The 26,810-nt window shown below is 44.2% G+C and overlaps 6 protein-coding genes and 1 long non-coding RNA gene across 8 annotated transcripts in view; 4 read left to right on the top strand and 3 right to left on the bottom strand.

Annotated features, from left to right (window-relative positions):
• Positions 1-160: 160 nt before the first annotated feature.
• Positions 161-26,732, bottom strand: LOC135430349 (uncharacterized). The gene is made up of 4 exons (XR_010436597.1): positions 26,561-26,732; positions 3,429-3,611; positions 375-3,360; positions 161-300 (listed from the first exon to the last, which is right to left on the bottom strand). It is a non-coding gene; the product is annotated as an uncharacterized LOC135430349 (long non-coding RNA).
• Positions 1,467-5,860, top strand: Pcif1 (Phosphorylated CTD-interacting factor 1). The gene is made up of 4 exons (XM_064684953.1): positions 1,467-3,295; positions 3,447-3,572; positions 3,691-3,819; positions 3,886-5,860. The coding sequence occupies exons 1-4, from the start codon at positions 1,467-1,469 to the stop codon at positions 4,568-4,570; spliced, it is 2,769 nt and encodes a 922-aa protein (XP_064541023.1). The 3' UTR covers positions 4,571-5,860.
• Pex14 (peroxin 14) lies at positions 5,858-7,177 on the bottom strand. The gene is made up of 3 exons (XM_064684975.1): positions 6,975-7,177; positions 6,616-6,903; positions 5,858-6,550 (listed from the first exon to the last, which is right to left on the bottom strand). The coding sequence occupies exons 1-3, from the start codon at positions 7,092-7,094 to the stop codon at positions 6,116-6,118; spliced, it is 843 nt and encodes a 280-aa protein (XP_064541045.1). The 5' UTR covers positions 7,095-7,177; the 3' UTR covers positions 5,858-6,115.
• On the top strand, positions 7,509-12,618 carry mib1 (mind bomb 1). Of its 2 annotated transcripts, none has more exons than XM_064684945.1 (5): positions 7,509-8,036; positions 8,727-9,983; positions 10,043-10,498; positions 10,614-12,146; positions 12,267-12,618. In XM_064684945.1, exons 1-5 carry the CDS (start codon positions 7,785-7,787, stop codon positions 12,405-12,407), a joined length of 3,639 nt encoding a protein of 1,212 aa, XP_064541015.1. In that variant the 5' UTR covers positions 7,509-7,784; the 3' UTR covers positions 12,408-12,618. The 2 variants fall into 2 exon arrangements, with proteins under 2 accessions (XP_064541015.1, XP_064541016.1); XM_064684946.1 differs by lacking the exon at positions 7,509-8,036 and adding an exon at positions 8,589-8,639.
• mRpS31 (mitochondrial ribosomal protein S31) lies at positions 12,560-14,007 on the bottom strand. The gene is made up of 3 exons (XM_064684965.1): positions 13,875-14,007; positions 13,336-13,812; positions 12,560-13,273 (listed from the first exon to the last, which is right to left on the bottom strand). Exons 1-3 carry the CDS (start codon positions 13,910-13,912, stop codon positions 12,619-12,621), a joined length of 1,170 nt encoding a protein of 389 aa, XP_064541035.1. The 5' UTR covers positions 13,913-14,007; the 3' UTR covers positions 12,560-12,618.
• On the top strand, positions 14,087-15,407 carry LOC135430341 (vacuolar protein sorting-associated protein 26C). The gene is made up of 3 exons (XM_064684970.1): positions 14,087-14,253; positions 14,308-15,064; positions 15,131-15,407. Exons 1-3 carry the CDS (start codon positions 14,188-14,190, stop codon positions 15,250-15,252), a joined length of 945 nt encoding a protein of 314 aa, XP_064541040.1. The 5' UTR covers positions 14,087-14,187; the 3' UTR covers positions 15,253-15,407.
• Positions 15,904-26,810, top strand: part of cmpy (crimpy) — a 46,583-nt gene continuing 35,676 nt past the window's right edge. The window contains exon 1 of the mRNA XM_064684974.1: positions 15,904-15,921. The gene's annotated coding sequence lies outside the window, so the exon portion shown is untranslated. The remainder of the gene's footprint in view (positions 15,922-26,810) is intronic.

The following is a 26,810-nucleotide window of genomic DNA, read 5'->3' as shown; positions in this document are numbered from 1 at the left end:
TACTTTTGTGTTTATATCTATATACTGCACATGACTGGTGCTGGTATTTTTCAGAAGTTCTCATGTACATTATTATCTTATCGATTGTTAAAAAGGCACCTGTCGGCAAGATATTATAATAAATATTAAGTGTAAAACTATGACAGGTTTAAAGAATACCGTCAATAATTATTGCCCGTTATAAATATTATTATAGTTAACGATTATAATTTATTTTTGATAATTCAAAATTTCCGATACGTTTCGGCCACCAGTTATGCCAACATTTGTGGCGATTGGTCACACTTAGCTGGTGAAGTACTTCTGGAAGAAGAGTTTTTCAGGAATTTATTTATAAAACATAAATAAATCGTATCAAATAATTACGTACATACGTTATAAATGTTTGAAAACACGTTGTTCGTATTTTGTATAATAGGATAGTTGAAAATAGGTGAGTTTAGTGGCATTTAAACGCGTTCGAAATATGACCATACGAAACAGCAGCAGCAAGGCGTAGTTTATATTGATGTGGTTGAAAAGAAAGTGTAGAGAAATTTTCGGTGCAGTCACAATGTTGTTTATAAATCTATATAATCGACAAATGCCACAAATATATGTATGCGCGCCAAAATGTAACGAAGCGACAACCAAAATAACAAAAATAAAAATATCAATTATATGACAATTTTCTTTTTAGCTGTAATTAGTGTGCTGAGTGTTTTGATGGAAAAAGCGCGCCATTATTTCTGTGCCTGACATGACGTAGACACGAAACCACAGAGCAGCACTTGAATGTTGTTAGTGTATTTTTTTATAAGTCATTGCAATTGTTTATGGCAAGTAATGCAATCGGCATTAGTGTGTGTGCGTGTGTGTGGATTGCAGCAACAAAGTTGCCTGCAAATAATTTTTGTATATTTTTATTTGTGCGGTGCGCATACGCTAGGTACACGCTCGTCAAAACATATACACAAGCAGGCAGAAAATCTCTATTCTTTTGCAATTTGTTTTGATTTCTCATTCGTGTCTGTCATAGCGGCTCTCGCTCTCAGTTGCTCTCTCTTTGTTGCTCACAAAACACATGCGCACCGCTCTCAGCCAGAGCAAAAGCTCCAGCATGTGGGAGTTTTTCAGGGGAGTTGGGTGGGGGCAGCAAATGCGTGCTCATAGCTTTATAATAACGGCATATTAATTCATATATAGATGCGTACACATTGATGCGTCATATTTATGACGATCCTTCTGCTCTGACACTTGCGCGTACTCTCCGGCTTGCGTTGCTGCTTCGCTGAGTGTTTCTTGCCGACTAGTTGCCGTTAAGCTGGAGCCCAAGTATTTTACTGCTTGTCAGACCAGCGGGCACTCTCACATTCGCGCGCACGCTCTCGCTCTCCCTCTCGCGATTGAAAAACGTAAACAAGAGCTGTTAATAATGTATATATATGTGTGTGTGTGTGTTTGTGTTTTGCTTTTGCAGAGCTCAAATGGCAGCTAACAACAACAACATGCACAATCTGGGAGCGCTGCAGGTGCCACCATCGGTGATCGCCTCCACGGGCTCAGTGGGTCCCATGATGCAGCCGAGCACTAGTGCACAGAGTGCTTGGGATCAGCTGACGGCGAGTGCATCCAACAATATGACGCCATCGCCGACAGCGGCACCAGTAACAACAACAGGTACTGCGGATGCAGCTGGACACATGATGAGCGCAGGTAGCTCACCTGTGGCTAGCTGCTCGTCACCATCGACGCCCACGAAAACACACCACGTCCCGCCCACGCTGGAGGCTATGGCCCATACGCCGCAAGGGCCACCAACTCTTGGACCTGGTGGATATGGTGAGGAATTGACCGCCGAGTTAGTGAACCAGGGCTGGCGTAAGTTTTGGTCAAAGCGCGAGAATCGGCCGTACTACTGGAACAAGGTTACCGGCGAATCGCTTTGGGAAATGCCCGGTGCACGTCCCTTTGATCCGCTCACCGATCCATTGGGCATTTGCCATGGTGGTGGCGTTGGCGTTGGTGGCCCAACGCCAATGACGCCGCATCAGCAACAGCATCAACATCATCATTTGAAGCGTCGGCCCTCGGACGACATGCACATACACCCGCACCCGCATCATCAGCAGCTACAGCAGCAGCACATGGGTCCGCACGGTGGGCCGCCTCTGAAAAAGTTTGTGCTAGCCGGTCCCTGGGATTTGGAGGTTTGCACCAATGCAGTAATTGTTGAGCGTCCACCCACGTTACTACCACAGCCGCATCCAGAGATCGAAGCGTTGCGCGCCGCCTTCAGCATGAAGCTGCTCAAGACATACGAGGATTTATGCATGCGCAGGGAAAACATCAAAGCGCCGCGAGACTCCTTTAACCGCTGGCTCATGGAACGTAAGGTCATTGACACCGGGTGTGATCCATTGCTGCCCAGTAACTGCCTGCCTGAAATCTCCAGCGCCATGTATCGAGAGATTATGGCCGATATACCTATTAAGATTGTCAAGCCCAAATTCACGGGCGACGCACGCAAACAGCTCTCACGCTACGCGGAGGCGGCCAAGCAGATCATCGAGTCTCGTTCTGCGCCGGCAGAGTCCAAGAAGGTTGTAAAATGGAATGTGGAGGACACATTTCAATGGTTGCGCCGCACGGTGGGCGCCAGCTATGAGGACTTCCAGGATCGTTTGGCGCATCTGAAGCGCCAATGTGAACCGCATTTAGTGGAGACCGTGAAAAGCTCCGTGGAAACGTTATGCATTAAAATCTACCATCTGTCGGCGGAGCATGCGCGTAAAATACGGGAACGCCATCTGCAGCTGCTCAAGGAGCATGGCATACCGGAACCAACGCCGCCACCGCCTCCTCCGCATCTAAAGAAGGTCTGGTGCTATCCCATACAGTTTGCAGTGCCCTCGCCACGTATGCCGGCCATTGAATATCTTCAGGATCGCGATCATATGATCATCAAGTATACGCCCGCGACAATCAACCAGCCGGATGCGCAGTATATCAACCTCACCTATCTCCAAAAGCTGGAGCAGCTCTATCGTCACAATTGTTTCGACGACAAGAAGTTTGATCTGTTCATTGGACGCGTCTGGTGTCTGCTCAAGCGCTATCAGACCTTCTTGGGCAATGCTCTCAACTCCTCCCAGGAGGCGGAACTCACCCAGGCTGCTTTGCCAGTGCCAGTTTTTGAGTGCCTTCACAGGCATTTCGGTGTCAGCTTTGAATGCTTTGCATCGCCATTTAATTCCTATTTTCGGCAATATTGCTCGGCATTTGCGGATACGGATGCCTACTTCGGTTCCAGAGGGTAAGTCAACAAAAATACAATTATCATGGCCACTCCAATGGCATCCAAACTGAACTGACCATGGACTGACCATAACCATAGAATACATAATGCTATGTAATCGTGATCTCATATAATCTAATTGTGAACTTACACTTTTTTCTGCCTGCAGACCATTTCTGGACTTTAAGCCCGTTTCCGGTTCCTTCCAAGTGAATCCACCGCATTGCGAGGAGCTTATGGATGCCTGCCTTTTGCACATTGATAAGCTACTCACCGATTCCATGGAGCCACTAAGGTAAGTTGCTAAGGGATCGTATCCGCTATCCGTGGCTACCTGAAAAAAGGCATACGTTAATAATTCCCAAAGCAATTATCTGAAATGTGTGCTAATATTTTTGTAATTGTTAACACAGCTTCATTGTCTTTCTGCCGGAGTGGAAGAGTATAGCGAAGCTGGAGGAGAGCATGTACAAGCGTCGCTCAATGGTGGTGCTGGGCATGGCGCACGAATACCGACATGGCTACCAGCATATGATGCAAAAGTGAGTAGTTAATAAATTTATCAATTGCAGAGCGATTTCAACTAATTATTCAATGTACTCTAACAGATCCGAGGTGCTCGTTAAGTGCATGCAGGGCACTCAAGTTGTTTGGCTGCAGAATAGCGCCGGCTATGCACGCTGGGGACCCAATGAGAATCGAGTCGAGGCACTGCGAGAAGCTTTCAGACCGCAGCGCGATCGTGAGCGCGAGCGTGCCGCTGCTGCCGCAGCCGCCACTGGCGCCAATAACAATCAACAGCAGCAGTCGCCACCGTCAACAACAACGCCGCAATCGACGGCTTCATCAGCTGTTGCCATAGCAACCCCTGCGACACCCACAACAGCAAATAGCAATAGCCACACATCAGCAGCTGTATCTGTAGCTATCACAACGAGCGCCAACAGCATCGGCAGTCCCGTGTCAACAACGTCTTCCGTGCTAACGCCCCTGTCGCCGCACACGCCCACTGGCACACCATCGCAATTTCCGTTGACCATTAGCAACACGAGCAGCAGCAGCAATCTGGTGGCCGCCTCACCAACGATGAGCGTTCAAAGTGATTGCTCATCTCCGTCATCGTCGACAATGTCATTGTCGCCGGCACCTGCCTCGGGCGGCTATCCGGATGGTGGCACAACGGCAGCAGCGGCTGCTGTTAGCATAACGGCAACAGCCAGCACATCTGCAGCCTCAGCGTTTGGACCAACAACTAGCATTAACAGCACAGCGGTCATCAATTCGGCTGTTTAGATTGATTGCGAGGGAGGATAACATTTTGTAAACTACTCGTCTTATCTTTTTAAGCTAACTGTGCACCATGGGGCTAAGTACCACTATTGTGTTTCCTTCATTTAGAGTTTATATTTTAAGTATAGTTTTTAAAATATCTTGAGGGTATTCACAGCATTAGACTTATGACTCTTACAGCTTAAGCTTGAAAGTAATTGTTTTTCTTACTAAGTAAATCTTTTGATATAAAACACAGAAAAACTCCTACATTTTCTTTTTACAATTTTAAGAAAAGAACTAAGCTCGATTTTCTATCTTTTAGCTGGTTTCTTTTTCGTTAGATAAGTCAAAAGTCTGTTCTGTCTGTGAGTGCCCTTGAAATGAATGGTTACAAGTTTAAAGTTAAATAATTGTACATATGTTTTTTATCAATTATAAATAGCTGATACTTAACCACGGCCTGGCTGTCGTTAGTCTTTGCAATTCACCCTGAACAAGGGCCAAGCTACCCAAAAAAAAAAACGAATAATATGGTTCAGATATGCATACAAAGTATGGGTAGAATGGGTTCCACGTATCCTGATAAGGGTAATTAAACAAATTAATTGTTTTCCAAATCCTTAAAACAATATAAACACACACACATAAACACATAAAATACAAATCATGCACTAGCACAGGAGATCAAGCAATATTTTTGATTATTCATTCCGTGCTGCACCATAACTTTATATACAATATATGAGTAAGACCCAAACAATCTTTTGTGAGACTATAAACATATAATTTAGGATTATTACTAATTACAAAACTAATTTATCGTATGTACAAATCGATAAAACCTTTAACTTAAGTAGTGGAAAAAAATATACATATATAAACGGATCGCGCAGAGAACCAAATTTGTAATAGGACATAAGCAAAAGCTACGCACCGCACAAATAACATTATAAACCTTAAAGGGGATTGTCACAATTGAATCTATTGGTTAGCTTAAAACCAGATCAATTCAGTTCTAGAGTTTTCATTTAAGCTGCCAATAGAAGCCATCGTGAACACGCCCATATTTTAATGGGAATTTAGCCAATTTAATAGACACGTAGAAAATAAAAAGAATCGGCAACTATAGATAAAAATAGAATGCTAACTATAAGTTTGAAAAATATCAACTAAGCTGAACTATTACAACACCCGGCCACCCCACCACCTCTCCTTAACAAGATATGTTAACTTTTTTTAACACACGAAAAAAAATCCGGCGCTCTTGTCGCATAGATTAACAAATTGCATAATTAAAGTTTCTTTCAATTATTCAAACCGGTTTTTATTATATTTTTTAAATATATATTCGTACTGTATATATGTATGTGTGAGTTAACTTTTGGTAGATATTATGGATATGGATAAGCCGTTGACAATTAAACCTAAATGCTTAAACGCAAACCTTCTAAATGATATTAATTCAATTTACAATGATTAGTTGAAGCAGCAAATTTTCCATATACAATATATATATGTATATATATATATATATAAAGCCAAGTTATATAAGCCTCGTCATGCCTTTTACATGATCTCTAAGCTAGAATCACTGTTCTTGGTTACTACCTCAGTTTCGGAGGAGCCCGAACCGGAGCCAGCATCATCGGGCTTTTCATTATCATCCGACTGGCTATTGTTGCTATGGCGATGATGATGCGGCGAACCGGCCAACTGCCAAGCAGGTATCGAGGGCACCGCAATGGGTTGCACAGGTCCGGCAAATTGTTTGCGATTTAGCAGCAAACCCTTAATGGCATCCAAATCACATCGAAAATTGTTGAATTCACGATTCATCTGTTGGGTATGCTCCTTCTGTTGCAGTGTTATCAAGTCCTTGACCAATGTAATCTCCTTATTAAGCGCATCGGTGCGGTCTTCCACCTTCTTGTCAATGTCTACCAAGACATCCGCAACGGGTTTTCTCTTGGGCTTGCCAAACAGAAACGGCGCAATGTATTTCTTTGAGTGAGAGGAGAAGAATTAAGCACAATGGGAGCATGTTATTATATATTATAGCCACTAACCCGCCAGAACAAAAATATGGCATAGACGACTCCGCTGAACAAAGCAGTCGTGTGCAACAACTCACGCAGTCTGCCAAAGGCAGTTTGCTGTTGCTGCACCGCCAGCTGAGAGCCAATATTGATAACGGTATTGGGATTATTTGGATCTTGGCTAAAGACACCGGCCCGCTCGCAAGCCAATTGTATCTCATGCGCAGTTAGACCTTTGGACCGAAGAAACTGCTGTTTCTGGACGAGTGTTGTGTGTCGAACTTTGGTATTTTGTAGAAAGCTAACAGCTGTGGTTATCTATCGCATGAAGATTATAGATTAGACAAAGTCGAAAGGGCCTGGTATAAAGGTTTACTTAAGCAACATACCAGCGACTCGCGCGGCTCAAGTGGCTCCCCATCGATAGAATTGGGGTTGAAATCCTGCACAGTAGCACTTGTTGTGGTCAGTATGGTTGTGTCCCCGGTGTCCGTGTTGCTGTTCGCCATTTTAATGTTAACGCTTATTTCAATTTTGTTATTTGAGCAGAAAACCCAAGTGCTAATGCAGCAAGGGGATTTAGGCTGGCAATGGCTGAATACAAAACATCGATATATCGTGGTGATTGTCGATATATTTTTGCAGGGCTTATCGACATGCGATATAATTTTAAAACGGAAAATACACAATTTAGTAAACTAATCTATCTTTATCTATTTTTCAATATATATGCATATAGAGAAATATTTGTTCACACAATATTGAAAATATCAGGATATTGTCGATTGTCGTGTAGTGGATAGTGAAGTACAATTATTTGACGGACTTCAGTCAGGTGGCAACACTTTACGATCACAGGTGGCAACTGCCAAGCAGCAATCATTATTTCAATTAACGCTTTTACACTATCTCCTGTGTATTTTTATAGTCAGCTATTTTCGTTAAAAATTCGCTGCATTATTATTGATAGTCAGTTCTTTAAAGTTTGATGATTTTAATTTATTAACTTGGCATAGTGTTTGTTTTGGGCATTCAGTGCATTGGAATGCAAAAGTGTCTGTATGCGCCCAGTGCCAGCGATACTTGTTAGCTGGCAACGCTGCTTGCACTCACTAAAATCGCCTGCAGTTTTTGTGCCCCACGGAAAAAGTGAAAAAAATCGAATTTAAGTCAAGTTGTGCCCACATAGACACAAGATAATGTCTTGTGCCGCAACTCTAACAACGGCTAAAGATTCGACAAATGCTGCTGCCAGTGCATCATCTTCGGCTACCTCCGTGGGTGTGGTAGTCAGCGGAGGTAGCACTGTGGCTGCTGGTGTTGGCAACGGGGGCAGCGGCGGCGGTGCAGGTGCTGCTGCTGGCTCAGCTGCGGCGGTCGCCCGACGCTTTTCCATGGAAGGAGTTGGTGCGCGTGTGATTCGTGGCCCGGACTGGAAATGGAACAAGCAGGTTGGTATCGTTGTGATCAACGGTCCGAGGAAGCACCCCTCAGATATTGCCTATTCTTTCTCGCAAAATTAATTAAATCAATGCGGCCCTGACTTTTCAATAACAAGCTATACACTTTCGACGGACAGGGTCTTAAGGCTTTGTCATGAGGCTTGCGTTGATTACATCAAATTTTAATTGAGCTGATTTTTTTTATTACTTTCTTCAACCCTTTTGAAAAATCTACATTCAATATTTTATAAGGGAGGACTTGACCTTGTAATTTAAGCTAAGTGTGATAAATGTTCTAAAAATTATCCACCTCTGCCGGTGGAATCATCAATAAGGCCGCTTTAATATATAGGGCCCCCCTTAGAATAATAAAACTTAGGGTATTCAAGGTGCGAACCCATAGATTGTCTGCTTGATTTGTTCTGTTTTCTATTGACACTGACCTCTTCGAGGTGGCTTTGGGGTCGATCTGAAGATCGCCGACAAGATTGTGCAACGCACCGAGTGCACCCTTAACAGTTAACAGTTAGTAGATTGAGCACAGCGGAGCATTGAGGAGCGTTGGGGAACAGGCAAATGCGCTTTAATTATAATTTTCGCGTTGTGATTAGCGTGAGTTGCGAGTGTCATCTTTTTTAGCGTGTTGAATGTGGCGTGAGTTGAGGCTGGAGAAACTAAATGAATCTCTGTCTGTTGCAGGATGGCGGCGAGGGGCATGTGGGCACGGTGCGCAACTTTGAGTCCGCCGAGGAGGTGGTCGTTGTCTGGGACAACGGAACCGCTGCCAATTATCGCTGTGCCGGCGCCTACGATCTGCGCATTCTGGACAGCGCACCCACTGGCGTCAAGCACGAGGGCACCATGTGCGATACGTGCCGCCAGCAGCCCATATTTGGCATACGCTGGAAGTGTGCCGAGTGCATCAATTACGATGTATGCTCCATATGCTATCACGGCGACAAGCATCATTTGCGTCATCGCTTCTACCGGATTAGCACGCCGGGTGGTGAGCGTGCAATGGTTGAACCGCGTCGCAAGTCCAAGAAGGTGCTGGTGCGCGGCATCTTTCCAGGCGCTCGCGTTGTGCGTGGCGTCGACTGGCAGTGGGAGGATCAGGATGGCGGCGTTGGACGTCGCGGTAAGGTAAACGAGATCCAGGATTGGTCATCCGCATCGCCGCGCTCAGCGGCCTACGTAATCTGGGATAATGGCTCGAAGAACTTGTATCGCGTTGGCTTTGAGGGCATGGCGGATCTCAAGGTGGTGAACGATGCCAAAGGCAGCAATGTATATCGCGATCATTTGCCGCTGCTGGGCGAGAATGGGCCGGGCAAGGGGCCACATGGATTTCAAATTGGCGACAAAGTCACCGTTGATTTGGATCTGGAGATTGTGCAATCGCTGCAGCATGGACACGGCGGCTGGACAGACGGCATGTTCGAATGCCTCAGCAATGCGGGCATGGTCGTTGGCATTGATGAGGATCATGATATTGTTGTTGCCTACAACTCTGGCAATCGCTGGACATTCAATCCAGCTGTGCTGACCAAGGTATCTTCGCCAACAACAGCACCGCCCGAGTTTCAGGTGGGCGACATCGTCAAGATCTGCTCGGATGTGGAGAGCATTAAAATACTGCAGCGCGGCCATGGCGAATGGGCAGATGCCATGCAGTTGACATTGGGTAAAATTGGACGCGTCCAGCAAGTTTATCATGACAACGATCTGAAGGTGGAGGTGGGCAACACTTCTTGGACATACAATCCACTGGCTGTCTGCAAGGTGGTTTCCTCCAGCGGTGCCGGGCCTGGTGCTGCAGTCACGGGCGATGGCAACTGTGCTCCAGTCATCCCCAGCGGTGAACGCCTCTCCGCCATTCTAAAAAAACTTTTTGAGCCCAACGTATCCGGTGATGCCACCGAGGAGTTTGTCAAGGCTGCAGCCAATGGATTTGCGGTTAGTTGGTCCCTTGTTATATTTATTACCATTTGCTTATGTTTTGCTCATCATTGCAGTCCCGTTGTGAGGAGTATTTAGCTGGCGCCACACAGCCTTCAACGTCCAGTGCGGCGGCTGCCGCGGCTGCGGGCAGTCCCAGCGGCGGTCCCGTGCCGGAGGTGAATGTGAATGGTGTGTTTGCGGGTCACACTGCGCTGCAGGCCGCCAGCCAGAATGGCCATATTGAGGTCATTCAAGTGCTCTTGCGACACTCTGTCGATGTAGAGATCGAGGACAAGGACGGCGATCGTGCCGTGCATCATGCGGCCTTTGGCGATGAGGCAGCTGTCATTGAGATTTTGGCCAAGGCTGGCGCAGATCTAAACGCACGCAACAAACGTCGCCAGACATCGCTGCACATTGCCGTCAACAAGGGGCATCTGAATGTGGTCAAGACGCTGCTCACTCTGGGCTGCCATCCCAGTTTGCAGGACTCCGAAGGCGATACGCCGCTCCACGATGCCATATCGAAGGTAGAGATTTAACAAAATTTGGAAAAGATATCTTCGTGGTGTCTTGCCTGATAAAATATTCTGATCTTAGCTGCAGCAGTTCTTTTTTAAAAAATTTATTTTTTTTTTTTTGCAGGAGCATGATGAGATGCTTTCGCTTCTGCTCGACTTTGGAGCTGATATCACGTTGAACAACAATAATGGATTCAATGCGCTGCATCATGCAGCGCTAAAGGGCAATCCGAGCGCCATGAAGATATTGTTGACTAAAACGAATCGACCCTGGATTGTCGAGGAGAAAAAGGACGATGGCTATACGGCATTGCATTTGGCTGCACTAAACAATCACGTAGAAATCGCCGAATTGCTCGTCCACATGGGCAAAGCTAATATGGACAGGCAGAATGTGAATCTGCAGACGGCACTCCATTTGGCCGTGGAGCGGCAGCATGTCCAAATTGTTAAGCTGCTGGTGCAGGATGGCGCCGATTTGAATATAGCCGATAAAGACGGTGATACCCCGCTGCATGAGGCACTGCGTCATCACACACTGTCACAGCTGAAGCAGCTGCAGGATGTCGAGGGCTTCGGCAAGCTGCTGATGGGTCTGCGCAATGCTAATAACAAAAAGGCATCCGCATCTATTGCCTGCTTCCTGGCGGCCAATGGGGCCGATTTGACGCTGAAGAATCGCAAGCTGCAAACACCGTTAGACCTGTGTCCCGATCCGAATCTCTGCAAGACGCTTCTGAAGTGCTACAACGAGCGTAAAACCGATGACGCCGAGCTACCAGGCAATGTGGCCGGCACGAGTCTCAATGCACGTGCGCGTGCTCAAAGCGCAGCTGCAGCTGGCACTGCAGCTGGTATGCATCAGTCGGCCACGGCGAATATACCACTCAATACTGTTGCCTCGGGGAGCGCTTTTGGGCTCAACGGGCTCAGCACGGACATGGCACAGTCTATGCATGCAGATAGCACCAGCAGCAGCAGTAGCAACAAAAACAGCAGCGGGACTGGCGGCAGCAGCAACAACAATAACAATAACAACAAGCCCACCAGCTTGGAGGAGTGCCTCGTCTGCTCGGATGGCAAGCGAGACACCGTGTTCAAGCCGTGCGGCCATGTTAGCTGCTGCGAGACGTGCGCGCCGCGCGTCAAGAAGTGTCTCATCTGCCGTGAGACGGTCACATCGCGCGAGAAAATTGACGAGTGTGTCGTCTGCTCGGATAGACGAGCCGCCGTCTTCTTTCGTCCCTGCGGTCATATGGTGGCCTGCGAGCATTGCAGTGCGCTGATGAAGAAGTGCGTCTTGTGTCGCACACAGATCGATGAGGTGTTAACCTTTAACCTATGCTGCGGTGGTACGGGTAACACCGAAAAGGTCTGCGTCGCCGGCACCGTGTGCCTGACTGCCACCGACGAGAAGTTTATGGAGCCGCCATGTGTGAACACTTCCGGTCACAGCGTGGCCATGAATAACACGGTGGTCACCCCAGTTGCAGGCAGCAGCAACCAATTGAATAGCCAGAATAATTTATTAGCTGCTGCGGCAGCAGCTAATGCTACGAATTTACCAGCTGGCATGGTCGCGCCTTCTGGCGTCAACAATTTCCAAATGGACGATGTGCAGAAACTGAAACAACAGTTGCAGGACATCAAGGAGCAGGTGGGTAGCAGATGAAATATTCAAATTATAATCTTTGTTACTTTAAAAACAAAAGTAGAAGCAACAGCGCGCCATTCGTTTATGTCTAACAACAATTTAATGGCCTTTATATCTTTGCAGACAATGTGCCCTGTTTGCTTCGATCGAATTAAGAATATGGTCTTTCTGTGCGGACATGGCACCTGCCAGATGTGCGGTGATCAAATCGAAGGCTGCCCCATTTGCCGCAAGACGGTGGAGAAGCGTATTTTGCTATTCTGAAGCACAATATATATTTATCCAATTCTTGGCACACATTCCGCGCACAGTCCCCAGGCACATCAGCGTGCGAATCGGCCTTAAATTAAGTATTACTTAGAACAAATAGCATAAAAGTCTCGATGTATACTCATATATACAAGTACGCGCATATATCGTCTTATAAAGCGAAAAATATATATATATTTTTAACAAATATTTCTCGAAATCCAAACTAAGCCGTTACATTCTTTATGCTTTCATTGCCTCCTTTGCTTATTAGATCCTTGAGAATGTCTTTTTTGGCCTCAAAGTAATCGCGGAACCACAAAATGTGCTCTTTTTTCTCCTGCGCCGTAACATACGGGTTTTTTGAGAGGCCTACGCACACCAGCTCCATGAAATGGCGTATGGGCCCCTTGTTGGGACACCAGCCCTCCAAATGCTGTTCCAGAAAGATGTGCTCCGAAAAGTCAACGTTCGCCTCCTCATGCATATCCTGCTCGTTATCAATCGGAAAACGCCAAACTTTGCCTTGTGCCGTCCATTGGATCATCTGCTCAAAGTAGTTGGCGGGTGGATGAGCTGCCTGTAGTTTCAATTCACGCTCATTTAGCGAAGACCAGGTGGAGAGCATGTCCGGTGAATCCAGTAGCTTTGTTGAGTCTTTGGTAAAAATACCCAAAGGTTCGCCACCATACAAGTTGACGCTGCCTGAGAAGGTTTCCGCTTCACGTTTAATGTGTCGTTGCGGACGCTGCGACGACGAGTGGTCACCCGACCTGGATTTGGGACGCGATGCCAATGTGCGACGCACATATTCGCCACGAGTTTGCTCCGTTTGCTGCGGCTGTTGGCGACGATCGATTTTCATGCCCACAATTAGTTCGCTAAAAGTCGCCAGAAAAGGCAAAGTTATGAAAGTGGCAATTGAATATCGGAAAGCAGACACCTTAAATTCAGCTCCTTTTCTGTGCCGGCAGTTGCTGCTGGTGTGCTCTTCTCATCGCCTTGCGGTGCATCTGGTCCACCTTCTACGCTGTGTCCCAGTAGTTTGGCTAGCAATTCGGATTCGGTTTGCTTTCTCTCGTTTTCGCCCGTGCCCAACATACTGGCAATATTCTTGGCTGCTGTGATAACGTCCTTCGTGGCAGCATCCTGCTTTAGTGCCTCCCGGCGCCGGCGATTAGCATCCCCGGGGCGTGGAAAGTCCGCATCCGCTAGCTGATCCGTAGTTTGCATTTGCATGCTGCCCAGCAAGCGATTCAAGCGCTGCGCTGCTGTTTCTTTGGGTTTCTCTGCAGACTTACGCTGCTTCTTCGGCTGCTTCTCATCATCCGAAGAGGAGGCACCATCATCGTCCTTCGACTGGGAAGAGCTTGAGTAGCTTAGAAGTCCCACGTTTTTGCAGGCTGCCGGCAGCAACGCACTGTTAATAACAATGAAAATAACAACATGGCAACAAGCTGTGCTTATTGATGTATCACTTGCCGTATATTAAACTTTTGTGTATTACGTAGTGCCAACATTTTAGCTTATTTCTTTGATAATATCACAGAAACTCAACCCAATAACTTTTTCAGGCACCTTGCGCTCGCGTAACAATAATAAGCCAGACCAGAATGACAATATGGCAACGCCGCCACCGCTTGGCTAAACTATCGATTATTTCGTCTGTTATCGATGTATAACTTATTATTGTTGCTATTTTTCTTGCCCATAAAAGTTGTGCAACAATGAAAGTAAACAAACAACGTCACAAGTTGTAATAAATGCAATTTATGGGTCCCACTTAATTTTCAAGATGAGTGGAAATGCCTTTAACTTTGAAATAAAGTTAAAACGTGAGAATAAAGTGTATTATGAGAATGTGCGTATGTAAACAATCAAGCAAAATATTAAACTAATTAATTACATCTCGCAGGACATGCTGGTGGGCTGCGTGCAGTTTCAGTGTCCGGCTGAAACCAAGCACGACGGCATACTCCTTACACTAGACGGCGTGGTCAACTTGCAGCTAAGTAGCAAAACTGTCGGCCTATTCGATGCCTTCTACAACTCGGTGAAGCCGATCAATTTGCTACAGAACAGTCTGGAGCTATCGGCCCCGGGTAAACTAGGTGCCGGCAACTCGGAATTTCACTTTGAATTGCCATTGGTGTGCAAGAAGGAGCCCCGCAAACTATATGAAACATATCACGGCGTCTTTATCAGCATCAACTATCAAGTGAAATGCGATGTAAATGTTAAGCGCAACTTTCTGGGCAAATCGCTGCAGAAAGTGCAGCAATTCTGTGTGCAATACAAGCCCGCGCCCCTAAGCGACGAGGCGACCCGCGCCGTTCCGTTCAGCCTGAGCATGACCAATGCCAAGGAGCGTGTAACGATGCCCCGTTTCCTAATCACTGGTCGATTGGATCGCTTGGAATCCTGTGTCACGATGCCCATTACAGGCAGCCTGACCGTGCAGCATACCGAGGCGCCCATAAGGTCCATTGAAATGCAGCTGGTGCGCGTGGAGACTTGTGGCTGCGACGAGGGCTATTCCAAGGATGCAACTGAGGTGCAAACCATACAGATTGCCGACGGAAACGTTATGCCCAAGCTGGAAATACCCATATATATGGTGCTGCCACGTTTGTTTACATGCCCCACGCTTTTAACCAAGAACTTTAAAATTGGTAGGTTGCGGTTTTCCCTTTTATGACATTTGGTTTCATTAATAAAACTTATGTGTATGCTTGCAGAATTTGAGCTGAACTTGGTGGTGCTGTTTAAGGAGGAGCACACTGTCAGTGAGAATTTTAAAATAGTACTAAAGCGCGCTTCAGGCCCATTGCTTAGCAAAATAAATACAGCTGGACGTTGAACGCATCGAATAACTGCCAACTATTTACATACAGTTCAATTAAAGCTTACACTCAAGTCGTCTGCAACTGGATGCTAATATCAAAAAATTATAAGCAATATATGCTCTGTCTCGAACCTCTATTAACACTAAATAAAAACTTTTTTAAAATAAAACTGGCATTTTATCAACCAACCACTGAATAAGTATTTAAAAATTTGCGCGCTATTAAAGTGCTGCCACCCGATCTATAAATACAATCTTAAAAATGACCTAAAAAATGTCAAAATCTGAAACGGTCAAAATAAAATGAGCCCAAACAAAAAATTCGAAAAACGTATATAAATACGAATTCGGCGCTGATGGCAAAACAATATTAAACAAAGTTTAATAAAATTGATTTTCAATAACTACGATTTTTTCACATTGTTTAGCTATTCTCAAATATGCTGGTATTTGTTTAACATTAATTTCCTATTTCGCTTTACTTGAGATGGCGCCATCTTTTGTTTTCAACTTGATTATTATCTTTCAATTTACAACAGCTGCCAAAACAAACTTCACCTTAGGCAATTTTACTGTAATAATATTCGATGTGTGTATATACTATATATATTTCGGAGTTCCAAGATAGCACCCTCTTTATTATTCTTATATTCCATGATGCTGCTACTGCCGCTGCTGCGACCGGTAAGTGCATATCAATTTCCTGCTTGCCTCGTTTGCAAAAACTTTAAATCTTTAATAAATTAAGTGTGTGTGTGTGTGGGTGTGTATTTGCATGTGATTGTATGTAGGTACGTATGTACATGTATGTAGGTGTATGTAGGTACGTCTGCTCTTACACACACACACACACACAGCTTTTAAGTCTGTGCCGGTAAGCTTTATATACATGCATGCCTTCAAATATAAATTACTTAGCATACATATGTAAAATGCCGTGTTCTCTTATTTTTAGGAGGTTACGACTATACAGCAGGTGTTTCTTAGAGCTCTTTTACATTCAACATTCGGTGTATAAATATTGCAAACTATATTCACACATGCATATGTACATAAATACATACATATATTTGTATGTAGCCAACGCAAGTCTCAAGTTCACTAAATTATGTACATACATATGCATGCATGTGCATACATATGTACTACATAGATATATTGTGAGTACATATGCACATACATACATATATTTGTTCTACTTGGCGGCGTAACTTTCATCCATAAAGAAACACACAGACACTTATACCCACAAGCGTATTTATTTAAGACAAATAAAAAAAGAAACTGTTGCTTTCTCCTTCTGTTGGTTAACAGTCGGGTAGACGATGTAGCGGTGTGGGAGGAGGGGGGAGGAGGGTGGGGTTGGGGAGAGGCTTCAAACTGAAATTGAGTTGAGAAGCTGCTGATTCCTCTCACAGGCAGTTCAGGCTGCAATTTGTGTGTCACCAAATATACCACTAACAAAGAGCACCCACTGACAAACTTTTTCGAGACTTGTTGTATTTTTTTGTTGCTCCTTGCGTTCGCTTCTGTTGAAATAAATGGAAGGACGCTGTGGGCAACAACTTTTAAAGTAATACCCCCGAACAGAAAGTTTTCACACCAAATGTTGCCAACATGGCTGCTGCCTTGTACACGGATTTCGATATTAGTTGGCACTGTTCATGGGCAGCACTGGCAGCTGTCAAAGTCGCGTCGCAATGGGCGTACTGTGTCTGTGTGTGTGCTTGTGTGTGTGCATGTGTGTGGATATTGTGGGATTGGGCTTAGCATTAAAGTGCCGTCACGTCGTGTAATTGATTTAAAATTAGCACATCGCTTGCAAATTTAAATTGTTTACATGTGCCTGGAGACAGCTGGTGCTGTGTGTGTGAGTGTGTGTTTGTGTGTGTGTGTGTGTTTGTGTGTGTGTGTGTGTTTATGCATGTTTAATGAACATGGAGCTACCGCCAGGGCTGCTGTAATCGCATTTCAATATGCTATGCAACCCAAGCCGTGTCCCGTTGCGAGCTGTTCATCGCTCCTCCTCCTCCTCATCTCTCTCGCCCTGCGTTGCCAGGCAACGCTCTGCTTCGCCATCTGCTCTGTTGCAACGGCAATTTAGTTTGTACGGCAAACTTTTCATAGCTGTTCTGACCGGTAAACGAGGTCAACGCAAAAAACATTTTGAAAAATTCATATGCAAACGTATTTTCAGTTGCACTTGCAGGTGCCAGATTGCAAAAACAGAAATTCCCTTTTCAAGTGCCCGGGCCATAGAAAAACTTTTTAATGGCCGCACATTTTAATAGGTGTGTTGCTCAAGGTTATATAGAGTAGTTTCTTCTCCCACTTAGGTTCTAACCATTCGTTCAGACAACTTGCTCTTGATGCAAATTAATACTTTGCAAAAGTTCAAATATCAAATCAAATAAATGCCCTTAACATTTCTGTTACACTTCAGCAGCTAATTGACAGATGGAGCTGTCAAATCAATCCAATTATTGAACGTTGCTTTATCGATTGCTCGCCGAGTGCAGCCAACTTCACTCAACTGATTTGCATGGCTGGCGGCGTCTTTCCGCTTTTTAAACTCAGCTGCAGACAAAGTTAATTCCCAGTGCATTAGCTAATTGTTTGGCCAGCTCGTGCGGAAGTTCCTCGCTGCTAGCTCAAAGTGAAACATTTTGCGTTTCAAGATAAGCACCGGACCGTTGGCCGTTGACCGTTGCCCGTTGCCCTTGACGGCCGCCCCTTTTTCCCCTCCCCCCGCCACTCCCTGCACGGGTCAGATTAAGTGTGCATCCCCGAACTGCACCCACCGAAATAAAACTTTTGACTAAGCCCGGTGTTGCTAATTGTTACACGGGCCCAAACTACAAGCCCATGAGTAATTAGGGTCTGGATTAGGTACTGCCTACACTCAAATAAATTTTCGCCTAAAGGCGAACTCGGGTCCTGTCCGGAGCCCGTCCGGGGCGTTGCCCGCAACGTGGAGGGCACAAGGGCGGGGATCAGGACGCCGCCTCCAGGTTGTATTATGCCATCTCGCGTCCGTTGACGCTGATGTACGTACGTGTTTCGGCGTGCTTCCGTGATAATTTCAAACTTTTGCACCAATTATGTGCACGGCAGCGCCGATTCTCTTCATCTATGTGTGCGTTAGTGTGTGTGTGTGCGTGCGTGTGTGCGTATATGTGTGTGTGTGTGTGTGCGACGGCTTCGTTTTTGTGCCTGTAGTTTATGCTCATTACGTGAGTGCTGCGCGCAGCAAACTCGCAAATTGCTGTACAAGAAACGATGCCGTCGGCGTTACACAGAGAAACGGCACACACACTCACACACACACATACACACACCTGAAAACGCACACACACCAAACACACACACATACACCCACACACAAATATGTATAGAGCGAATGCAAAGGAATTATTTTTGCTTTTGCAGCGCATTTTCGAATTTAATTTTCAGGTTAACTGCGCGCTTCCAAAGTTTCTCTCAGCTTTTACACGTGGCGTATACGCGTTTTTTCATTGCCCATTTCATTTTCGGCCAGCAGCGAGGGGCGCTCGTTAAGTAATGTACTTGCTGCTGGCTGGCTGGCACTTAAAATTAGGCATCATAAAACTGTCAAAACTTTAGCACTTTTTAATTAATTGGCGGATTCTCGTTGTGCATTTTCGAGGCTAATAATTTGAGTGCCTAAAAATAGGGCTATGCTGCTAGCAGCACAAACAGCTCCAAAAAATAAAAGAATTTTGCACAGTTGCACATAAAAGCCAAGTGCTCAAATAGTTGAGTATATTTTGAAGATAATTGCTTAGCATATATTATGCAAACTGTCTATATTAAATAGCTATAAAGATTTTATTGTCAATTTAAACAACAAGTCCTAGTCGAGTATGCGCAACAAGGAGATGCCCTTTATCCAACTCTGAATTGCGGCAATATATCTCTGTTGTTGCACAAACTCATCTCATCCAAGTGCATCCAACTGATCTCAGCTCAAATTTGCCGGCAGCTTTATTACTTTGTGAGTTGCCCTCGTTTAGTTGCAAACTACTCGTGGCATCTACTTAGCCGCCTCGCCACGCCCATTCACTATGACTTGACATATAATTAAGGCAGTTGGCGTCTCTGAATGCTCTGAATGCTTTTCAGCTCTGTTTAAGAGCAGATATAAAAGTTGAGTTCCGCTTGACGTGCTCCAAATGTTGACACTTGAATTTTCGGGCTTGTTTACCTTTTGGACATTTCCTGGCTAACATCCTGTGGCACTTGCTGCAGCAACCGCAGCAGTAGCAGCAGCTAAGCACGTGCAGCTTGGCGAAAACGAAAACGTCTTTACGCAGCAGCTTTTCCGCCTTCTTAAAGCAGTCGTCGGCTAGACAGACTGGCAGGCGAGGCAAGCAGCAAAAAAATGAAAAAAATATAAAATAGAATGGAAATTCCAGCATTTGCGTGTCTTTTATGCTTCTTTTTTTTTATCATTTTTTCACATTTTATTTTCCTTACAATTGTCGGCGCGAAACAGCATAAACTATCAGAAGCAGCTGGAGCAGAAGTGGAGGCGTTTGGAGTGGGCGTTCGGGCGTTGTGGTACAGGAAAAGTTTGTGTCGCATTTTCATTGAAGCTCAAAGTGAGAGCTTCTACCGAGCATAGTTACATTTTGTTTGTTTGTTTACTTCAAAATTGTAAATGGATTAGCCGTACAGTGAGAGAGCGCGCAGCAAGTCTGACAAATTGAATTTGTTATACTCGGAGCGATGAGAAGTTTTCAAAACTTTTGCTTGCATGGTTGAGGATATTGGACGTGTACACCGAGCATACTAGAACTGCTATCGCCATAAGCCCCTGCCGCACAAAGTTTCTCAGCGAAAGTGTTGCAAAATAAATTGCACCACTAACGGTGGCCGGAGGCAAGCTGAATGGGAAGGAGCCAAGTGCCCCATGCTGTATGTGGATGCCATTTGTAGCTTGCCTGACTGATGAAACTACTGGCAAACAGCTATCAATACTTACGTTGAGCTTAAGAATTACCAAACAAATGGATGATTAAGCTTAAATTGAGTATTGTTCAGGTGCAGCTGAGTTATTTTCTACAGCATTTAAACTAGAATTTCAATAGAAAATGAATCAAATACGATTTAAAGCCACAGAAAACGTTTTTCATTGCTGAAAACCGCAGCCAACTTTGCGTAACAGTGCTGCCCATAGAAGGTCAAATGCTTTTGTTAAACAAAAGTGTAACCTATGGCTTAATAGTGCTACCCATTAAGATAAGTTCAGTCAGATCAAATGCTGCCCATATCAGAACAAATGTAGTTGTTAAATATACGCGTTACCAATATCTTTACAGTGCTAGCTATTAAAAAAAATGCAGTTAAATGTTATTCAATGCGAAATGTAATTCACTGTAAGCCTGAAAGTGCTGCCCATCGTTGAGCGTCTATTTTGACTGGTAAATGATTTATAAATAACTCTCGTAATGGCAGTTAACTTAATGTTCAAGCTGTTGCGCAAATCGTTTGCCCTTAGGCTAATTTGTAATACTAAATTATTGCCACGTACACATCACATTTGGTGCATGTAATCTAAAATATGCTACGGCCACGCCCCGACACTTTAATAAACCCTTTGCTAGTTATGTTAAATCCATGTAACGACCACTCGCCAAAATGATGCCCTTCCCCGTCTATATGTCATTTACATTATTATGATGAGATGCAAATCTCGTTAAAGGACACTTCAGTCAGCCCCCAGTCAGCCGGGTAGCCCGTCACCCGGTTGCTGTCGCTGCTGCTGCTGCTGCTGCTGCTGCTTTGTTGCTCTGTTGTTGCTTTTGTTGGCTGGTCCTTTTGCCATACTTCAATATGTGTGCCATATGCCCCAGTCTGGCGTGTCTCTCTATCTACATCCATGTGTGTGTGAGTGTGTGTGTGTGTGTGTTATTCTTATGCAAATTACATTTCCTGTGTTTGAGCTACAGCTTGTAGATACATGTGTACGTATGTGTGCTGTTATGTTATGCTGTGTGTGTGTGCTTATTTTGCATGCAGACACATACACATATTTAGTTCAAAAATATTATACAATTCTTTTGAAAAAGTCAACGACAAACAGGCCAAAGCTCATAAATATATGCCGCTCTCTTTCTATCTCTACCCAATTCCCGCTCGCTCTCTCTCTCTCTCTCTCTCTCTCTCTCTCTCGATGTCTCTTTTACACTCACACTTGCTGAGTGCATATTTGTGTCCTGTTATGACATATTTGTTGCTGGCGTCGAGTTTGTTTAGCATCTGATTTGCATTTGTAAACTTTACTATGTGTCATGTGTCCATTTGTTTTGTTAGCATTTTTGCAGATTTACGTATCAGTAGCAGGAACATACTTAGGTACGTTTGTATGTATGAATGCGTGCGTGTGTATAAGCCATATAGAAGGTAGCATATACCGCAGAAGCCACATGCCAACCGCCACCCACTGTGTCAGTTCACCTTTGAGGCTATGGCCGCACACGTGCGCATTTTCATTTTTATTTGAAACTCATTAGTTGCTAGTGGATTTTATCATCAGTGAAATGCTGACACAGCACATAATACACTTGCCAACAGCAGTAATATAAATTGCCAAAGCAGCATGCTAAACATTTAAGCGAGACCACTAGAATTGAAGTAGTTTAGTTTTAAAGTAGTTTATCACGTGCTCTCAACTGAAATTAACTTCAACCCGAACTTAACTTAACTTCACTTGGCTGTTAATTAAGTTGGCAAGTGTATAAGTGGTTCGTTGCATTGTAAACGTGTATTGAGAGCTTTTCGTTTTCCCCATTATTCGTGTTTTTTTTTTTTTTTGGGTTTTCTTTCAGTCTATGCTACGCCTGGTTAATGGCTGAGAGGCGGCACGTCTGACAATTGGGAAATTGGAAGTTAAAACCATTAAATAAATGAGCGTCACACAAGAGTCACCACAGAATCACATTGCCGGTGGATGCTGTAGCAGCTATTTGGCATTTTTATCTCTTTCGATTTGCACAGTCATTCAATAACCCGCCCAATTCGGTTCAGATTCAGTTCGGTAGCCAGAAATGGTTGTGCGCTCGCTCGGTTGGGGTCTTGGGCATGGGCGTGGGCGGGGGTGGGAGCGGGGGTATTGGGACCAGGCAGCCATTCTGATTTGATGCCGCACTTTCGACAAAAGGCAAAACAACAAGCCGGGCAAACAGGAAACCCAGTTTGAAAGTCAACAGTTTTAACCTAATCACAGTGGATTTTATTGCCCCGCTGTCAAATCGATACGAGAAGCGAGCTGAAGATGCGCCCAAACCCGAAGATGTTGCCCCAGTTCAGTTTAGCTCAGCTCAGTTCAGCCCAGCCCAGAGCAGCAATTGTGGAGCGCCACAGGATGCGTTATCTGAAAGTCCCGAAAGTCGAAAGAATCATTAGGACTTTAACGCTAGTGCTGCGTAAGAATTTTTGGGTGCGTTAAGTGCCTCCAGGCACTTGGTTAGGGGGTCGGTCTGAAGGGTGCCCATGCTGTAAGCTCCCGATGTTATTTATCTCTAGATTAAATGGATTTGTGTGCAAAATTGTCTATTTAGCTCAGGCAGCAGTAACTGCTGTTAAGGAAGCCAGCTCATTGTTTGAACTTTTCGCAACGTTCACGATTTGATTGAGTTTGAGCATGGTACGTGAAAAGGGGAAATGGGACACGGGCGGGGGGGATTTGACAATGGGAAGTGTAGCTTAACGCTTCACAATTTGCTGGTTTTAAAGGCAATTAGAACTGACAAGTGCCTGTCGATTGATTTGGATTGGACAACGTTCTGCTTTTGTCTGCTCGGCCCGAAACACGTTGACAGGATTCTGTTGTGCTCCCAGTGTGTGTGTGTGTGTGTGTGCACAGCCATTAAGTGGATGTCAACCGGCTGGGCAAGGCGTGGCCCACTTTGAATTGGGTTAACCCATTTTGACAACTATTTCTATTTGTGGCTAGCATTTGATTAAAGTAGAAAGGACAGTGCGGGATCATCAAGCTATTGATTTAAGTTTCTATTATTGGGAACTCGACTATTGAGTCAAAGATGCTTTTTAAGAAGTATAACACGACTAAAGTCTCTTTTAAGGAAAGGAGTTTATTATATTAGCTACTAGCTGGAGTAACTCGGAGCCCGTTACCGAGGGTAGGTGTTTTTCTTCTATCCAAGTGCCATTCCTCCGCCTCCTTATACTGCTGTTCTTCCTTCTCATGATGCTACTCCTCCGCTTCCTTCTTCTCCTTCTCCAGTTGCTCCGTAGACTCCTCCTCCTCCAATGCTGAAACGTATGATGCCTACTCAAATTCATGAGAATCGCAGAGTACATGCATATAATGTGTATGTATGTATATGCACACACACGCATACATACACACATACACTTATGCACCCAAAATGATAGTTTATTAGATTGCCAGCACCACTTTTTACTTGAATTCATGAGAATCCTGTAGAAGGGCAACATACGTACGTTATTTTTTTTAATTTGTGGGGCAGAATATAGTAAACGTGGACTGCATTTGGTGTAAGAAAACATGCATGCATATATGCATTTATACATTCGCACATACACACATGCATATACACATACACACAAACATACACGCATACATACGGCCACACAAAATGATAGTTTTTTAGATTGCCAGCACCACTTTTTAACATAACACTTATAATTAAGGCATAAAGACCTGCAGGGCTTACTTGAATTCATGAGAATCGCATAGAAGGGCAGTGTATGGCACGCTTTAATTAAATGTATAGCGCTGAATGAAGTAAACTTGATATGCGTTTGGTATAAGAAAACATACATGCATACATAAACACCCACATGCATACATACATACAAACATATATCCACACACATGCATATGCACATACAAAGCGTATTTATATTCATTCCGATTATATTAACATATACACTGTCACGTTAATATAAACACACTGGCGGGTAATTCCCGGCCTGGCCCGTGGCCGGTGGTTGTGTGCTTCAAATTTTGTTTATAAATTCTTCATCATTTCCCGCCTGTAGACAGCTCAAAAAAAAATAAGTTTCAAGTTCATCGAATAAAGAACCAAAAGTTGAAATATTGTGGTGAGAATCTTGAAGTCCAAAAATTTACTTTCCTTAATTAAATTTTTTCCCGTATTTTCCGTTCAAGAAAATTGCAATTTTTTCACCAATTCACCACAGTTGCGGGTGGATTTTCCAAAATCGCTGAAACACGTATTTAAAGCTTCCCCCAAAATATCTTTACCCTCATTTTTAATCGAGGTGGCCTGCATTTGGCGAAAAGTGTGAAAAACTTCTCAAATGATTTTTCATAAAGATTTTTGAAAATTAATTTGGACCTAAATCTTCGACTCCCCTTTCCACCGAGGGGGATGGGTTTTTGGGAAAGTTTGAAACAAACAAGTTGCATACAATTGTTTTTCCCCAATTTTTCACCCTTGCGGGTGGAATTTCAGTCAGTGAATCGGGACAAACATATTTTATATACATACAAACATACATACGTCAACACTCTGTCCTCTTGTTACGAAGCTAGGGATAATGCTTTTGCAGCTAGCAAAAATGCATTTTATAACACGATAGTCTAGAAAATAATAAATTCATGCAACTTGCCAAAGTACAATAGCTTATGCCAGACAACAATGCAATCGATTTAGGATAACTTTCATATTTCGTGCCAGCGATTTTCCATTCAACGAAATCGTAATCTTAATGGGAAAATCGCTTTGGTACAGTCACTTTTGGTACTTATCGATGACCTGTGCAATCGTTGGCAACCTTTCGATTACGCAGCAATGCAACTCTCCCATTTTTATACACAAACAATGCCAGCAGCTACTCACAATAGACGCTGTGAAAGCTCAGCTTACAGATTAGAGTGGTCATACACACGAACTGACTCGTGCACAATGGCCTGGGCGAGGCAATTTAAAATAATAGTCTAATAAAGTTACTTAGCTGGCTCGCAACTGATTAGGTTGCCACTAGATGGGGCAAGAGTTTCCAGTCTGTGGCGCTTACCCATCTTAAAGCCAATTTCCCCCAATTTTATTATTGCGCTTTTTCCAGTTGGACAGCCAGGCCACAATGGCAGTAGTATCAGCACAACAACAACAACAATTTCTTATTGAGATAATAATGTATTGACTGTGAGATACCCTGTGGATATGTTATTGTGGGATATGGGAAATATATGTTTATAAATAATTGCAGACTTTTGAAGTGGATTAAAATATAAAATGACTAGGAATAAAATACTATTAAAACATCTCGCATTTTCCACCGAAGAGCGGTAGCTTTCGTGAAAAACGTATTAAGTAAATTTTCACATAGATCTTTGAAAATGAGCTTGAAGCTGGTCGAATGGTAAAAAAAAAACTTTCATACAACAGTTTTCCGCCAATGTACCAAACCTGCGAGTGGAACTATCAAAATCCCGGAAAGACGTATTTATAAGGTTCTCATGTAGTTATGTTCTTCCGTTTTTCGCGATTTTTCCACTCTTGCGGGTGGAATTTCAGTGATGTACTCGGATAGAGTGGATGAGAAGAGAATAGCTTTGAAAAGAATTTGAAATATGAAGAATCATTTTAATTAATTAAGAGTCGCATAGCCCTTGGCACTCGACTGGACTACAGGGTATGCAAACGTTGATTCGTTTGTTGCCGCGCTCGTTTGGGTAATGCGCCGCGTGCCTCCGCTGCTGCTGCTGCTTTAGCTGCTTTTGCTGCTGTGGCGATGGCCTTTTTGTGCTTATGGGTGAGAAATGCTTTCTTTATGTATTAATAGTACTCCCTTCTGCACTCGAGAGCCAATGGGGGTGCCCAGTTTGGGGGGTATGTGAGTGTGTCGGGGCATCGTCGGGCACATTTATACCGTGGAATGACTTTAGTGTTGTATCACGTAGTAAATAATTCCTTTGTGGCGTTGTCTTGGTTGGCTTTCGGTTCTGGCTTTCAGCTTTCAATGTGCCCTATGCCTGTCCTTTAACCGCTTTCACTGTTTACCGTTGCTCTCTTTTGCTGCACCAGAACCTATTCTATGTGGGGGCTTTGGGGCGTAAGGGGGCGCGGGGCTGTGGGGTATGGGGGCGTGAGATGTCTGCTTTTATTGTTACGCGGCAAATACAACATAAAAAAACGAACGTGTAAATGTTATTTCTTGATTTATTTTAGTGGTGCATGCAGATGCTTACGCCACCAATTTTTAAGGTTTTCGCCTTCGCACATTACACATAGGTAGACGTATACGAATCAGAAAACGACCGACAAAATATAAAAATTCCGCTTACCTTGCATATTTGTATATGTAAGTATATATGTGTGTATATATGTTATCGGTGCATCATATAATATTACACGTGTGTATCGTGAGTGTGTAGGTGTTTCGTTCTGTGAGTCTGTGGGTTTGACATTGTTGAGTTTGGCAAATTTTCGTTTCTTTGGCATTTTTCATTATATATACCCTGTAAATGAAAATGAAAATGTGAAAATATGCACATCATGGCGTATTCTGGCAAAAGTTGGCATCTTCGACTTATA

This window comes from Drosophila montana, unplaced genomic scaffold, assembly GCF_035044405.1.
Source record: "Drosophila montana isolate Dmon_TW-CO22-7 unplaced genomic scaffold, ASM3504440v1 contig_3003_1, whole genome shotgun sequence".
In the NCBI taxonomy this organism is placed as follows: domain Eukaryota; kingdom Metazoa; phylum Arthropoda; class Insecta; order Diptera; family Drosophilidae; genus Drosophila; species Drosophila montana.
This window is presented reverse-complemented; position numbering and strand designations above follow the sequence as displayed.